The 17,548-nt window shown below is 39.9% G+C and overlaps 1 protein-coding gene across 4 annotated transcripts in view; it reads left to right on the top strand.

Moving 5' to 3' along the window:
- Positions 1-17,548, top strand: part of ATRN (attractin) — a 156,680-nt gene that overhangs the window by 38,908 nt on the left and 100,224 nt on the right. For all 4 annotated transcript variants that reach the window (XM_040590812.1, XM_040590839.1, XM_040590831.1 and 1 more), the window contains exons 3-8: positions 626-739; positions 10,295-10,423; positions 12,422-12,627; positions 13,914-14,082; positions 15,358-15,448; positions 17,243-17,486. In XM_040590812.1, the coding sequence (XP_040446746.1) occupies positions 626-739; positions 10,295-10,423; positions 12,422-12,627; positions 13,914-14,082; positions 15,358-15,448; positions 17,243-17,486 (953 nt within the window). The remainder of the gene's footprint in view (positions 1-625; positions 740-10,294; positions 10,424-12,421; positions 12,628-13,913; positions 14,083-15,357; positions 15,449-17,242; positions 17,487-17,548) is intronic.

Here is a 17,548-nt window from a genome sequence, read left to right as displayed (position 1 = left end):
TCCCAGAAGGGTGGAGAGCAAGTAATTCCTTTGGTTAGCATCCACCAAAGTCGTTCCCCGCCCCCCGCCTTTGGAGAGGCTTCCCTCAGGAGGGCCATCTGTACTGCAGAAGTAGTAAAGTAATAGAAGGATTTCTGCCAGCTTCTGGGCAAATAAATAATCTCAGGGCATCATAATCATATCAATCTGCAGAAAATCCCTTGAACAAGAAAAAGAGCTCTAGTAAGCTCCCTGATGGTGGTTGTGATTCTTCAAATATATTGTCCATGTAGATTTTCCTTGCTTACCCTTGCAAAGCCCTATCATTAGGGGATTCAGTACCAGTGAAGAGCAGAGGACTGGCTGCACCTGCTCTTCAATTTCTGCCATTGGTGGAGGGGAGAGGTTTAAGAACACAGTATTTCTGACCATAAAGAATCTGTTGCTTAACACCAGGGGAGCATGCACACCAAAAAAGAAAGCTGCAGCATGTTTGATGCTTCTACAGTTACAGTAAGTCACTCAGTTTAAGTTGTTTAGAGGAGAAGAGGAGAGCTTCATACTGGAGGAGTTTGTTGGAAGGACTTTGCCGTTTGTTGAGTGGCTAATTACAAAATTTTAATTTTTTTTTTTTTTTTTTTTATAGGCCAAACACAATCCTCAGGCTTCGATTCAATCACTTTGCCACAGAGTGCAGTTGGGACCACTTGTATGTGTATGATGGAGATTCAATTTACGCGCCCTTACTGGCAGCTTTTAGGTAAGTTCCCCTTGGTAAGAATCTAGGTGTACGCAATGATATTTCTTTAACTTGGAGCCTGGATCAAATGTAGCTTCTAGCAATATAAATATGTTCTAGTAATTGAAATATTTAATACTGCAAATACAACACATATAGCAAGTATCCTTTTGTGCAGTCATCGTCAGCATAAACAATTAAGGAGTTGTTTTTGCTTTTACAATGAACAGATCATGTTTCTACACTGTAATGTGTAAGCATTATGTTTTCATTTCCAAATCCTGATTATTTGAGAGACAAAAAAATTTTTGTTATCTGGTTGAGCTTGAGATGATTTGGTATACAGGCTCCTTCTAAAGTAGAAAACTGCCCCATTTATTAGGCTTAAACAGGACTTAAGTTCAACTCGTATGTCAATACTGACAGAAGGCAAAAGCCAATCAACATTGCAGGCATACAGCTTTTTTAGAGCTATGTATATCCTTATATACCTTAAACTTTACATTTTTAAACTATTTGGAACATGTTTAGAAACAATGATGGGTCACACAACCTTATAAAAGCACGTGTAAAAGTATCTGTTCTTCTAATGGATGACTGAGTTTTGCCTCATCAGGCTGCAGTGGGAGGCTGCAATTTGTGGATACTGGTTAACAGTCAACATTTCATGAAGAACCATAGAATCATTTATGTTGGAAAAGACCTTTGAGATCATAAAGTCCAGCCTAAAAGTAACTTGTGCATTTATGTTCTTTAGTCTTGCAGTGACAAGCACCACCTTACGTTTTGTATTCTTTTAGCTGAAATTAGAAAAATAATCCCAAGTTGTGTATGGAAAAACTAATGGTTCCCTTTGGACTCTACTTGTTCCAAGTGGCTGATTAACTATCTCCAAAATGAACCTTCTGCTGTGCTTCCTTTCATTTGTGAAATGAAGTTCTAAAAATACTTTGTTTGTTCTAAAAAATCCTTGTAATCTCTATGAGAGAAGAACAGCATGGGAACAACAAGTTGATAAAAAGAAATTGAAAACACCACATGTTTTTTCTGTTCTTCAGCTGAAAATGCAGAGTAGTTTTGTAGTGAAAGAATGCTTCCTGTAAACCTTCAGACTAACCTGAGGTCAAAACAGGACACAAATGAATTTATTATGTTACTCTCACCGCATCTGGAGAAGAAACCTTCTCTCTTCTAAAAACCTCCAAAAACCTGTGAGTGTAGCTTGGAAGCCCTCTCCTGGTATCATGTACTGAATTGATATGCAGGAAGAGAAAGAAATGTCATCTTCGCTCACAATCATTTTGCTCTAATGGAGCTAATTTTTAATATACTGTTGAAAAGGTGAAATGATCATGATTTGTGCCTGCAGTTTCTTGTGTGTTTTCCAAAAATTAATAGGCTTTTTAAATTGAGGTTATAAGTAGTTCACAGCATTAACAATTACGGTTCAGATTTTAAAATCATCTGTAAATCACTAGGAAGTCTGTGCCTGAGGACAAGCAAGCATGAGCTTAATACAATAACATTTTTGAGGTAGGAAAATTATTTTTTTAATTGCTTCTTTATATGACATTTGAATTTCATCTTCATTAGTAGTGAGCTGTTGTGTTCAGTAAACCAAGTTCAGGAAACAGCAGATGCTTGTAATTTTGATGAAGTGCGAAAAAGCACCTGTTGAAAAATACCTTTGTCTGATACAAATGCACTAGAATTTTTCAAGAGCAGTGTTCATGTTTTATCTGTTTCCTTGGCTTATGTTAAGTTTTAATATTAACTGTAACTGTATTTTACTGTTCACTATTTTTGCACCATGCCAGGGGATTTGCAAGATTGAGTTTTGTATGGTTGGACACTAAACTTTCAGAGTTTGTTGATAAACACTGTAAATTCTTTCCTCTCTAAAGCTCAGATTTTGTTGTGTCCCTGGTTTTTTACAGCAGTTGCCTGAGCCCTCACTTCCTTCACTGCTTTCCTCTTGTTTTCTTGACCTTCTGATGCTTGCTTATGTTTGTTTACAGTATGGTATTTACCCTGAATATAAGATGATCTTGGAAATCCTCAGTGCTGGACTATGGAGAAACTTTAAATTGGTTTTATCAATTTTTAACTGCGATAAATATTTGCATAATGCAAACATTTACACAGTCCAAGTGTCTTCATAAACTGTTTACTAAACTCCTCATAGTCTGAGTGCCCCTGGGGCAGTGTGGTCCTGTACATGAAGCTTTTTTTTCCGGTAAGCGGGGTTAAAAATATTTTTGCTGGTTTATATCTGTGATCATAGGCAATGTGAGACTGTAAATGTGCCACTTCAAAAATGAGATAAAGAAATGTGGAGGAAATGGAAATGGAGCGCATTTGTCTCCACAGAATGACGAAATCTGAAGCAGACAAACTACACTCATCATCTGTAAACTTTGTTGGTTTTGTTTTATACTTTACTCTATGTTAAACATTTACTGGAGCTGCTTTTCCACCTTTATTTTCATTTTGCACTCGTCTGTGCAGGGTGGTTTCCTTTTCTAAACCAGTTGTTCTTGTGCAAGACCTTTGGCTGTGGCCCCACACTTGGGCTCTGGGGGCTGAGACTGCTCAGAAGTGCCCCATAGTTGCTATTGGGTTGGCTGATTTTGGCTGGGATAGAGTTAACTTTCTTCGTAGTAGCTGGCACAAGGCTGTGTGGTGCTTAGTTGCAGGCTGGGGTTAAACCATGACACGGGTGCCAGATGGTGCTTGCTGTGCTGTCTGCTCTGTCATGCCTCCATGTGAGCTCTTGTACCCTCAGAAAACAGGAGCAGCTCACCTTCCTTTCACTGTTTGCAGGTAAACATGACACTTGTATACCCAGATTTGAGCTAGGCACAGGATGTGGGGTGAGTTGCATTGGAAGGGACCCTGGTCTGATTCCTCACTCACAGCAGGGCCAGCTTCAGAGTGGGATCAGGCCCTTGCTCAAGACTTTGCCCAGTCAAGTTGTGAATTTCTCTTTAAGGAAGGAGATCTTGTTGATCCTCTGGGCCAGTAGTCCAGTGTTTGGCCACACTCACATTAAAAAATAACAATAATAATAAATGAATCTTGTACTAATACCTAATCAGAATTGCCTTTGCTTTAACCTGTGTCTGTTGCCTCGTGTCCTTTTTCTGTAAACCTCTGGTGCTATTTCCTCTGTAATCTCTCCGTAGGTAATCAGAGAATCATTTAGGTTGGAAAAGACCTTTAAGATGAAATCCTGTTGTTAACCCAGCACTGTCAAGGCCACCACTGAACCATGTCCCTGAGTGCCACAGCTACACATCTTTTAAATATCCCCAGGGATGGTGACTCCACCCCGTTCCTGGGCAGCCTGTTCCAGTGCTTGACATCCCTTTTGTTAAAGATGTTTTTCCTAATATCCAATGTAAACCTCCCCTGGCGGAACATGAGGCTGTTTCCTCTCATCCTATTGCTTGTTACTTGAGAGAAGAGACCAAATAGATTTCACCCCATCTTCAGCCATCTCTCCTCCAGGCTAAACAAAGCTCACTCCTGCCTCTCCTCATCTGTCATATGGTTGTCCCCCTTCTGGTTTTTTTTTTTTGATCCCTCAATTCTTTGCCAGAAATTGTCACCCACAATGCTGCCATGGACACAGGCAAAGACTCTCTCTTTCTTCTGCTTCATCCTCCGTGTCCTTCCTGAACTAACCTGCAAACCCTGCTTACTCCTCATGATCAACTTGTCTTATATTGCGTAGAGCAAATGATCAACTGATAACAGCAGGGGGGATGCTAATAAGGATTAATTATAGTGTGAAAGGTACAAAAAACATGTTGCATTGGTACTATTTGTGTTACAAGTATATCCAGAGGAGCTAATCAATTACAGGTGATCTTATACAGACCTACAGGAACAAGTGGCCCTTGCCTCTGACACGTATATGCAGAGAACGAGGTGCAGGTGTACATGCTGTCGGTAAAGAAGATGAAGGGACCGTTTAATGCTTAAGGCTTACTGCTCTGTTTGCTTCAGGGTATGCGTTGGGTGTGCTTTGCTGATGTGTGTAACCATGTTTTTCCTCTGTCAGTGTTCTTACCCTCCTGTGATGGAGCCGGCACTCAGCACATCATCAGCCATCACCTCCCAAATCAGTTTTTATTCCACTTCCAAGGATAGGGGATATATTATATTACAACCCAGTGCTGGACTGTGTTGCAATACGGTCATCATGCACGCATGCTCAGTTCAGTTGACTTTTTGTCCTCTAAGTATTTATTATTTTGCTCTATTTGTTTTCTTTGCATCCACAATAACTTCTAGAGCATTAAAAAAAAAAGAAAAAGGGATTGGTATAAGGTGAGGAGCAAATGTATTTGGGGTTTTTCTAGAAATGTGTCTACTGAATGATGTTCTCTTGTTCACATTCACTCCGTGACCCCACCAGTGAGCCAGCTGATCCTTGGACTGCGTGAGAATTGATTAATCAAAATGTCTTTGTGATTGAAAGTCAGAGTTCTTAGGGAAATGTAAATGCATTGTATCAAAACTGCTTTTGTTTGCTAAACCTGTAATCCCCTTCAAAAACACCAAATCAATGTGACAAGGTGGACAAAGAGAGTTTCAGTGTAGAGTTTTAAAAAGATAAATCCTCTGAGTTAATTCAAGGCCTATAAAGGAAGCTTAGAGCAGAAAGTTTTTTCAGTTCTTCACTTTCTGGGTTCTTAAACTGTTTCTGATGGACAGAAGAATGTTATTTTTCTCTTTAGTTCAAGTATCTTGTACTGAGCTTCCTGGGTGTTGAGTGATAACAACAGTCTTAGGTTTTAAAAAAAGAAAAAGTATTTTCACCATGGCTGATAGCATGGTCTGTCTCTCCAGGACTAGATACTAAAATAACGTTTTAACTTTCAGAGTGCTTCTTCACGGTAATGAAAAAAAAAGTTATTACTTCTTTTGAGGCTTCTCAGTCCATATTCTTTTACAGTCACACTCATCATGTGGCATAATGATTAAAATTACTGAGTGGCTAATGAAACACCTTTTAATATGTGTATGGTTTGTCCTTGTTCTACTGTCTCTGGAAGGAAGAGTATCATCTGAGATTAGAGGAGGTTTTTAGGGCAAGCCCCCTTGATCTGGAGGGCTCTGCGGGCAGGGAGCCTTCCCCTGTGCTGGGGCTGCAGCACCCGGGTCTGCTAGTAGTGCATCAAGGGGAGATGGCGTCAAAAAAACTTGTACTTCGGGATGTTGCCAGCTCTCAATGATGAGTCTTCTTTTTCTTATTATTTATTTATTTAAATAAGTGTCATTGTAATTGCTTTGTTTCCTTAAAAATCCATATTTAGGAGCCATCTTGCTGCACAAGAATCACAGCTTTTCCTTTAAGGGATTATATTTGAGATGTCTCCTTATTCCCCCCCCCGTCCTCCCCCCCTTTTCTTTTTTGGCATTGATTGATTTTTAGTCTCTTGTAATTTCTGTGTTTTGGTTTGTCTTTATTCTTGTAGTTGTGAATATAGGTGAGGTACATGGACTGTTTTTTAGTAAGGGATAAATGATGTTATTTTGCATACATGTGTGTATAGATGGATGAAAGTATTTAAAAATTTGAAGATAATTGTTTTGGCTTCCCAATATATCAAAATACAATGCAATGTACTACGGATTTTTCAGTATCACCTTTATCCTTTCACTTCTCTGTGATCTGCGCTCTGTATTTTCACTCTTGCCTTTCGTGGCTCCCATCTTTTTTCTTTTTGATTGTTTTCTGCTCAGTAAAGCTTCTTAGGCTTTTGATCTCTGGCACACTAGCAGGTTGTGTCTAGGGAGAAAATAATGAATACACCATCACTATGATGCTTGCATAGCAAATCAAGGAAAAGTAATAGAGGAGATACCCTTTGTTTTAAATAATTCCCATTTTTACATGGTGTAGGGGAGAGAGCAAGGCAGGCGGTGTGTGCAGGGTGATAGAGGAGTTGGGTCTCCTGGATATTGTTTTTCACTCTGCCACTGACACTACAAATCCAGCACACAGAAAACAGAATTTGTTTCAGGGAAAAACAGAGGTTTGCCTTTCAATGTCTAAGAAATTGTTATTGGACAGCTTAGGTGAGTAGGAGTATTTATTTACTTTGGAGTAGTGGTGATTGCAAAATGTTTTGAAACTTTATAAAAAAGAAATAGAAGCAGTACCTTGTGAAATAGGCTAATCTTGGCCAGAGCAGAGTCTCTGAGAGATTCTGGTTTGTAGTTTAAAGGAAAGTTTGCATAATCCTTTATCATTCTGATTCTGCCTATTGGATTTTTTTTTTCATGGCAGATAATGTAAATTCTGTTTGTGCTGGTTTATTCAAAATGATGCTGTGCACACTGATTTATTCATGGGTTTCGAGGTTCAACCTTTCAAGGACCTGATTGTTATTGTTGCGTTGTGTTCTCTTAATGGTTTTCTCTGGAAGAAGTGACAGTCTGTCTATTATCAGGCTGTTTTAAATTTGTGTAGGTAGGATGATTTAGTATATTTAATATATAATTAGTATATAATTAAATTAGTGTATTTACATAGGAGTTATCAGAAAAACATGGAAGGAAAAGAGCAAATGTGAAAAGTGGTGAGAGCATCCACTGCGGAGGTACCTGCCTTCTTCCCAAACAAATCCCAAAATCAAGACTTCTTAGAGAAAACAAATAATTGTCCTCTGCTAGTCCTTAAATAAGCAAAGGTTATTGGGGGGGATTTTTGTCTTCTCTCACTACTGCTATTCACTCTGTACTTTCATTCTGTGCTGCCATTATTCTCCCCTCTCCAGGGCCTTCCAGTTAGATTGCCCTGTAATATCAGTGATAAGTGCTGCAAGAACAAGCCTGAAGAAGAATAAACCAGAACAAAGGAAATTTCTCTTGTCCCTGAGCTGTAGTTTGCCTTACCCTGAATTATATTCAGATGTCTGTTTTCCTGTGGCAGAGATGTACCGTCCTACAGTTTGCATTACAAAGGAAAACTATAAACCGAATAGCAAAGAGAAGATTATGAGACTTGTTGTCCTCTGGTGTTGCGTGAGATGGTCTTTTGGGAGAGGTAATCTGAAGTCTCAAATTTCAGCATGGAACAAGCACCTGTTACACGTGGAGAAAAAAGCAGTGTGGATTTTGCCTTTTAATCGCATATCCTTGACATCTGAAAGAGGAAAAAAAATTGGCTTTCTCACAGGGAAATATTTATTGAGCTACGTATCAGCAAATGTGCTGGAGTTGTTTAGCCAAATCATGGGGTCATGTTACTGGGTTTTTATGGCATTGTTGGTAAACTGAAGTATATCTTTTTGTCCACACTAAGACTTACTGCGCAGGAAGGGCCACTCACTGTACAGTTCATCTGTTACTCCTGGTACAAACACCCTCAACTTTTACAGCAAAAGCTTTTGGAAAGGATTGCTGGGTGTGTCTGTTATTCTTTGAGCACACCATTGTATTGCATCGTGGAGACAGAAAAATTCAGGTCACAAAGAATTGCTTTACAGGCGATGTGAATTGGGTTGCTGTGGATATCTGTGTTTTCCTTCAGTGTAGAAACTAGTTTACCCTGTCCTAGGGAGCTGTCTTCAAACATATGCTCATGCTCTTTCTGTTCTGAATAGATCTGAAAAGAGGAAAAGTTAAGTTCTTTTCAGGGGGAAAAATTATTTTCATCACTGCTTGTTGGTTGATGGTGCCCTCAGATATTCAGAAGTCACAGGACACGAAACCAGTCCCGGCTGCTTTCCCAGGGGAGCTGCTGCCTGCCTGCAGTCCTGGAGCTGCCTTTGGTTCCCTGCCCAACACACTGCTCTGGGATTTGGAGTCTGTCAAAAAGCTTCGACTCAACCTTTGAAAATAGGACTGAGGCTGGGGGAAAGCTGGTTCTGTACAAGAAAATAACAACTGACTATGAATGGGTGGTGACAGACAATGCATTTTGTGTAGGTAAAGGCTTTCAAAAAATAAATTTGATAGACTTCAAGTTTATATCTGCTCTTACATCTTTTGTATGAGGGAGGAATTGACTGTTTTGTTGTTGTCAGGCTTCTGTTAAAAGAAGAATAAACATTCCTTTTCAGATAGAAGCTATTTTGTGCAATAGGTAAATAGGTAGTAGTTACTCTTTCAAGAGACATTTAGTCTCCTTGTTGGCTTACCCCAGTTATTTTGGCAAACCATTCTATAAATCTGTACGGCGGCTGATCTCGAACACTGTAAACAGTCTTGTCCACCATCCTCACTTCTCTCTGCTGACCCTGGAAAACTGAAAGGCAGGAGGATCTTGCAAAACCTGGAAGGGTGTAGAGAAACAGTCGGAGGCGTTCAGAAGTATGAGGCAGTGTAAGAGGTGGGAATAGTGAGTGTGACAGCCCTTTAGGGTGTCTTTAGGGTAGAAAAGACACCAAATGTGGATGTGATGAGTCAGATGGAGCTTTATAAAAGAGTGGGTGGCCGGAAGGTGATGAGTAAATGCGATTGTACTTACAGAGGAGGAGCCCAAGAAGCAGTGGTGAGGACCCCGCAACACATGTAAAGCGAGGGGAAGAAGTCCTTTGTCATTGTGGAGTTAAATTGTGACCAGCCTTGTGCAGATTTTCCAGGTCAAAAGGTTGTAAGCTGTTGAGAAGGGAAATAGAAGTATGGATGAACGGTTTATTTAAATGTGCGGACTTGGATGCATTCTCCAGGTCAAAGCACCTGAACTGTGGGTTTCTGGAAGCTGGATAACACATCACCAAAATGCTCTGTACTTGCTTTATTTGTCAGAGTCTTTCCCAAGCATTTGCTATGGCCCATACTCAGGAGGAGATACAGACCTTAGCAGACCTTTAGTTTGGCTTGGTACAGCAAGTTTTATGCCTTTTGGACACGATAATTTCTGTTTCCAAACATGGCACCTTGTTTTAGGAGTGGGTCCTGTTTAAATCACAGCAGAATAGGAAGGAAGGAAAAGTAAGTGTTTGGTAAGAATAAATAAAATTCTAGACAGTTTCAGGTTTACTCAGATTAAATACTTTCAGTATACATTTATCTTATGGAAAAGCCAAGTTCAGTACTTCAGGGTTTTCTATCTGCTTTTCTTTTTGCAACCATTCCTTCTTTTAGACCAGTCATGCATGTTGTAATGCTACTCTTGATAGCCTCCACATCCCAATTTGTCTGTGCTCCTGGGTCAGTAACATGGCCACTGTATTGCAGATAATTAAGCCAAGCAAGAGAGCTTACTGAACTGGTCCCTGGAGAATGCTCTTTTATCTTTGAGAGTGTTTTGAGGGTTCTTACGCCTTTGAGAATGGGCTTGTTTCGAGGGTTGGTTGTCTATCCGTACTCACAATGTAAAGACGTTTTCTTTTGAATATTTAATGAGTTTTGCTGAAGAACAACAATCTGATGACACTGCTCTATGACAATGATGATTACTTTATGTAAATGCATTACACTTCAAATAGATGCTAATAAATACCTTGAGTTTCAATTATTTTATTAATACAGGTGTATTTACTATTGTTGCTTTGCTCCCTTTTGTTTTACTTCTAACATAATTTTGGGTTTTTTCTGTTTTTTTTTCTTTTTCAGTGGTCTTATTGTTCCTGAGAAAGATAGCAACGAAACAGTACCAGAAGTTGTAGCTACTTCTGGATATGCTCTTCTGCATTTCTTCAGTGATGCTGCCTATAATTTAACAGGGTTTAACATCACATATAAGTAAGTAATACCACTCCAGAGTGATGTTGCAGGTTGAGCAAGAGGAGGTTTCCTCTTCTCTCAGTTTTGTCTTGAAATAAGCAATTGCTGTCGAAGCATGTAATTATGAGTAGATACTTTGAATTTAGATTTTTATCTTTATTATACCCTTGCAATGGCTAATAACTGTAATGTGTTCAACATCATGTTCAGTTGTCTATTGTAAGTGTAGGCAAACGTTTACTCAAAAAGACATCATATTATTTATTTTATGTTAGATGTGATTGATAGTATTCAGTCAGCCAGAAGTGATGTGTGATGTGCATGTGTGTGCTCTTACACAGTCTGCAGAGGTACTTCTGCATAAGCACACATTTCACTTGGGATGCTGGGCTGCACTTACTCTTGAGGAACCTCTAGCGATTTTGTTTGGGATGCTCTTTCTTACTCAGTCCTTGGATTGCATCGCTTAATCTGGCTTCTTTTTAGTCTGGAAGGGTTTTGTTACGTTCTTTGGTTTGTACTTTAAATTTTATAGGTCCTCATTGGTAAGCTTTTTTGAAATAATTTTAGGGTACTCCCTAATTCACCTACAGCTCTTAAGAAGGGTTTTGTTTTGAAGTAAATGATCTCAGTGTGGACATAAAAGCAGAGATGGTATTTCTTGCTTCTGGTGGGGATCATAGGCTTTACATTTTTTGCTCCTATAGATAGAAAGTATGTTTGCACTGCACTAGGAGATTTTAATTTGGGTGTAACTTGCAGAAGTTCTCACCTCTCTTTTAAAAAAAATAGCTGCAAAATCCTTGGACATAACTGACTTTTTGCCAAAAATTGAGTTTTCCTTAAAATTAGGTGCTTAGTTTTAAAATATCAATCTCGGTGCTTTCATCCTTATTAAACACATAAATATGCAGTGGATTCTTTGAAAAATGTGGGGCATCCAGCACCCCTTGAAAACTCCAGAGGAAAATGAAGAACCTTTGCAAAGTTACTTGAAACATAGCAGCTGAAGCAGTATCACTTTCAGTCTGGCTGATACCATAAACCATGACACCATCTACCACCAGCTGTGGGTATTGCACCATTGCAATACAATAGAGACACTCTCTTAAGGAATAACCTGCTGTTTCTAAGTTCCTTTAAGAGATTTTAATATTACTTTATATCTTCACTGTCTTATCATTTCAAACTATTTTTAAGTGCTGTTTTGTGGGGTTTTTTTTTTCTATGTGTTCTGGTCGTTAGGTTTCCTCCTAATGTTTTTTTTAGAAAGTAGATAAAAGGTTGTATTTATTTCTATTCGGTTTAACAGTCTTTATAGTTTCTACTGGACATAGGTACTTCACAAGCACTTGTGAAATTATGATCTTGGAGGCAGTGACTCCACCTGTCACATGACAGTGAGAATATTGGGTAGTAATCCCCATCTGTGAGTTACACTGGTTGACACACTGGCAAAAACTGGAATTTGGAACTGAATAGGGTCTTTGAATTTGGATTCTCACCAAGTACAAAGGACGTATCTGGTTTTGCCTCAGCTCATTCCAGATTGTATGAAGTCAGAAATTATTCAAAACAGGCACATCTTTGGCTTGGGATTCATCTCAAGTGTGTTCCCTTAGTAAGCAGATCCCAGAATAGCACCTAATTGTGAGTAGTTTAAACTAAGTATAAATTGCACAGACACCACAAAAGCCTTATGTGCTGATTAAGTTCTTCACTTACTGTTGGAGTGTTTTAAGGCAATTCATTTGCATTACAAATAGCTAAAAATCATACTGAAAATTTTTCAGAGGAGTTTTAAGTTTAACTCATTAACTGAGGCAGCTCTGATAAGAGAACAAATCTCTACAGATCCATCACGTCAGGTTCTAGATGAGCGAGTCTCGTTGGTTTGCATGTTAACAGACAGCTGTATTAACTTCTGTTCGACATCACTTTTGTATTCATTAATAAGAGGTACAGCTTGGGCATCTGTTTCATTACTGACAAACCTTCTTTCTCTGATGTTCACAGTTTCAATATGTGTCCCAATAATTGCTCCAGCCGAGGAGAGTGCAGGCTTAATAACAGCAGCAATGCTCTGGAATGTGAATGTGCCAAATACTGGAAGGGAGAAGCTTGTGATATTCCCTACTGCACAGATGATTGTGGGGCGTCTGAGAGGGGGCGTTGCAACTTTAATGATACTAAGGCATGTTTGTGCTCTGCAGATTGGCAAGGTAAGTCTTCTGATTAACGTAGAGAAGCTCTTGGATGCCTTTTCTATGTATGGCTCTTGCAGTTTAATTGGGAGCATTTGAGGATGTTCTCCTTGAGAAGTATTAGAATTTTGACTAGGAACATAGAGTATTTACCTTTTTCTATCAAAAGATCATACTTAATTTGTAACAAATGCTTTTAAAAGCAACTATGCTACCATACAAAGGCATCACACAAAAACTTTGAACTTTGTTCCTGTGCACCTAAGGCAAATTTTGAGCCTGGTGGCAGTAGTTAACCTGTTTGAACACACAAAATGCCTTTTTCTCATGTCTGGCTGTACTGGTCAGCCATGCCAGTCTTGGCAACAGTTTGTACCAAACAGGTGTTTCCTTTACAAAGATATACTGACAGGCAAGAATTGGTCTCATATGAAATGCAACCAGCTACAACACTGGCAGCACCTGCTACCAGTACTCAGCTATGCTGCAAAAACAGACTGTGTGGAAAGAACCCAGGTTAGTAAAATGAGCATCCTAAGGAGAATGCACCCAGTACTGAGGCTAGCACATACTCTTTCAGGTATAAAACCAGCTGCAGGTAATATACTTCAGGGCTTGTACTTGGCTGGAAGACCACATCCCTTTTTGCAGTGTAGCATCTCCTGATGCTTTTCTGGAGTCTGGTTGTGACAGCATGGACAACTCCATGGGGAACTGTGAAGGGAAACCTGGCAGTGAAGAAGCTGGTTTTAAGAGCAGCAGAAATATAGGAAAAATTGAGAAGTGAGCAGTTCACAAAAACATATTGCTGGGAAGGAAAGGAATGAAAAGAGGGAAAGATAGCTGTGGACCCTTGGGGTTTTTATAGCATGCTGCTGAGCAGGTCTCCTGAAGCTTTTGCAGGTTGTGTTGCAGCTTCTGTGGGCACACGGTAGCTAGATAAATGCTGGAAGATAGCCTCTTAGCGTGGAGTGGGGAGGGGTCTGCACTGTGCCCCCCTGTAATCGTGGAGGGGGAGAACAGAGCAGAGTGTCGGCTTTGCTGCATCCCTGAACCGCATAGTCTGGAAACAATTTTTAATTCTGAAGGCAATTTAGACTTTGAAGTAGGTGCTTATGTTTGGGAAATCACACACCAGGTCCATTGCAGATTGCTGCTGGTGTGAGCAAGGAAACAAAGATCAGAGCATCCACCTATTACCTGTCTGTGTACCATCTTTGTCACTTGTGGTGCAGGGTACTGACCTCAGCTGAAATACAGGCTTTGGAAAGAATCAATTTAATTTTTAAACTTTATTTTCCCAGGTCCTGGCTGTTCAATTCCTGTTCCTGCAAACCAGTCGTTTTGGACCCGGGAGGAATACTCTCTTCCAAAACTTCCAAGAGCATCTCACAAAACCATAATCCATGACAATAAAATGTGGATTGTTGGAGGCTATGTCTTCAATCATTCTGACTCTCAGAAGGTTTTAGCGTGAGTATAAACCTAGATAATAATGTCTAAGTAGAGGAACTTAGATTTGAGAATTATTTTTAGAAAAAGCCATCTGACATGCTGTGCTTTGGCCTGTGCTCCATCTCCAGGGGAAAACAGCAGTAATAAAAACTTAGACTCACATTTGAGATGTGGAAAAATGCTGTTAAGGCCAGCTTCTAAATTGTATCTGGCCTTGTATTCAAAGAGGGTAGTTCTGTTTCAGTGTTACTAGCCCTTGCTTGTATTACATCTGTGTGACTTGAGAGTGTTCGGCTCCTTAATTAATACATACTGATTATTGTGGATGTTTATGCATCGTGGATGGGGTACCAAACCTCTAAATACCATAGAGGATGATGACATTTATGCAGTTAGTTTTGGAGATTTAACAAGTAACTAAGATATCAAATAATAATTGTGTACCTCCTGGAAATCCCCCATAAAAACCCCAGCATTTCAGGCTTCCTCTTGAGCTTGATAGTGTTTGGGCAGATCTGGGCAAATGCTGGATTTTTTTTTTCTCCAGGGATACCTATATACCTCATTTTAATGGACCTAAGTGCAAGCTGTTGTTCTGCACTCATGTCCAAAGGTAATGGTTCTTGTAGGGGAAGTTAAAGAGGAGCTGAAAATGCACACATTTAGTTGCAGAATAGCTGTTGATCACATCCACAATTTACTCTTTCAAAGTCATGCCTGATTTTTCAACAGATACCTTGTGGCTTCATTGAACACTTTCTCAGAGATCATTTTATCTTATAAAGCTGTAAGCCTGTCAGGTATACGTCATTCTTTTATCTAAAAAGCCACAGGCCGTTTTCAGGGCAGAGGGTTTATCTTGTTTCAGGTTCACAGGAAAAATATGCTTGAGTGACAAAGACATAATTAAAAAGTGCCTTTTAAACACTGGCAGGTTTTTTTTCATCAAGTACTTGGAACTTATTTGAGCTTAGAGTAAAGTTGTTTTTTTCTACTTTTCTGGGTGGATCATGTGGTGTAAGTTGTCACAGCTTAATAGACAATGAGTTAGCTGTTGGGTTTGCATGGGAAAGAAAATGCAGAGAAAAGCAAATCAATATGTGGACGTTAAGTAACAGCAGACTGGACTGGATTTTTTTAATCCATAAGTAGTCTCTGTGGGCTTTGTGCATACTGAAATCTTGGTAGGACTTTTGGTAAATGATTTCCCACAAATCCTGCAAAGGACAAGCAATAATTTATTCAATTTTAATGTCTACTTCTCAGAAAATTAATTCCATTGTTATTATATAGGTATGATCTTATTTCTGAAGAGTGGGTTCCACTGGACAACACTGTGAACTCAGTAGAGATGAGATACGGTCATTCGTTGGCATTACATAAGGTAAGTTCAGTGCTGCAGACTCGCCTCCCAGCTGATTTCCCCTTCTTCTCCCCCCCTACCCAAACCCTCTGACAGATCAGTCTTGCTTTGGGAGAAGCGTTTCTCATTCAGAGGCTTGTCCATGGTTATACCAGTCTGTTTCCTTGTACTCCAGGGCATCCTTGCACTGCTGTCCTAGGAAGTCTGTAGTGCTTTTGCTTGTGTGTTCCTTCTTTGCCCTTTTCTCAGAGACTTTAAGGCTGACTGAGGTCAGTGAGTTCATTATTTCCTTATTACTGTCTGTGTTTGCAAGAAAGGCCTGATGGCTAGAGTGTGCTGGAGTTCAGCTGGTTCCTCAAATGCCTTTTGCGTAGACCACATAAATATTTTTATGAGCTCTGTTCTCCACGGCAGCAAAACAGAGCATGTGAATTAGGGATTTTTGGAGCCTGCTGTGCTTCTGCAGTAGACAGGTGAATCTATTCTTCTGGCATCTGAAATGGCAAGTGGATTTGTCTCACGTTTCTTACCTCAGTTCTCACCTGCATGCCCTGCTGTGGGAGCAGGCCACGTGAGAGCAGTACGGCAAAGTCTTTGAAAAGGAAATGAGGTAATCCTTTACTGACCTTTGGGTTTTGAATGTTAATTAGCTCATCACAGTGCAAGCCTATAATAAAGCATAATTATAAACCCTTGAAAAACTCCACACAGCAACGTTCACAAATAGACCACTTGAAGAACCTGAAAGGATGGAAATTCCTACCTGTGAAGGCTCAATGTGCATTCTACAAATAACTGTTCAGAAGCAGGGCACAGCAGTGGGTTTACAATCACTGATGGACAGTGGTTCTCAGGAATTTCCCAAGAAGCACCAGCTGTAGTAGAGAATTTCCCTTTCAAACGTTGGCACCTTGTCAGGAGGGAAACAGGGCTGCACTACACACTTCGGTGGATCAATGACTGACCCTGAGATGCCTGGAGAAACTCACAAAGGAACCTGGATACTTTATGGAACTTAGCTCTTACAGGATGATTACTAAAACCCTAACAGTCCTGGCTCACTTCTTTCCAGTATTTTGTCAGTGCATTAACTTTGAAGGCAAAACTTTTAGTGTATGGACACAGAGGAGTTTCCATCATAACTGCATTTCTTACCAGCTACCTTCTGCTGTTTGGATTTGCAAGCTGTGGGAGGGATTCAGGTTGCTTATTAAATTACCTGACTTTAAGGTGCCCAACTTTGGGTGGCTTTGGGGAGCCTCTGAGCTCCATTTGTAGTGAAAACAGACATAGTCAGTACAGGTAGTGAAATCTGGAGAGCAAGTCAGCTTACCCAAAAGTAGGCACATCATCCCTGCTTTTGATCAGTTGAATTATTCTCCAGGCTCCACTATATTTTATATAGGTATTTAGACACTCAGCTAGCATTACTGGCACCTAAATTTTGATGTCTGTCATCTGGAGGTCACTGCTGCCCCCACACGCCTTCCCCTCCATACACAGCTGTAGGGTGAATTGTGTGTGTTGAAGATATTCTGACATTACAGACTTGGGTACATACCCTGGCAGTCATGGTTGCTTCAATGTGCATTCAATATCAAATTCATTCAATATCAAAATATTTTCAAAATATGATCAAAATCAAAATATCAAAAAAATTGCATTCAATATCAAATGTGACTGGTGAAGGAGACATGTTTCTCCTTGAGAAAAACTTAGGCTGAGAGAATATAAAATATAATAACTTAATTATTTACCTATTAGCAGTTTCCTAAATGCAAAACTCGGCCTCACTTTAAATCAAACTTCTTTCAGGATGATATATACATGTATGGTGGAAAAATAGATGCGACGGGGAATGTGACCAGCCAACTGTGGGTGTTCCACATTCCCACCCAGACCTGGGTTCAAGCGACGCCAAAAGCCAAGGAGCAGTACGCTGTTGTTGGCCACTCGGCACACATCGTCACCCTGCAAGACGGCAGCGCCGTCATGCTTGTCATCTTTGGGCACTGTCCTCTTTACGGGTATATCAGCAATGTCCAGGAATACAACCTGGGTGAGTGGGGCCCTACCTACCAGTCGCTTCGATTTTAACAGTCGGTTTGAAAATTATTTAAA

The sequence above is a fragment of the Falco naumanni genome, chromosome 1, assembly GCF_017639655.2.
Source record: "Falco naumanni isolate bFalNau1 chromosome 1, bFalNau1.pat, whole genome shotgun sequence".
NCBI lineage: Eukaryota > Metazoa > Chordata > Aves > Falconiformes > Falconidae > Falco > Falco naumanni.
The sequence above is the reverse complement of the archived record's forward strand: the minus strand, read 5'-3'. Positions and strand labels throughout refer to the sequence as shown.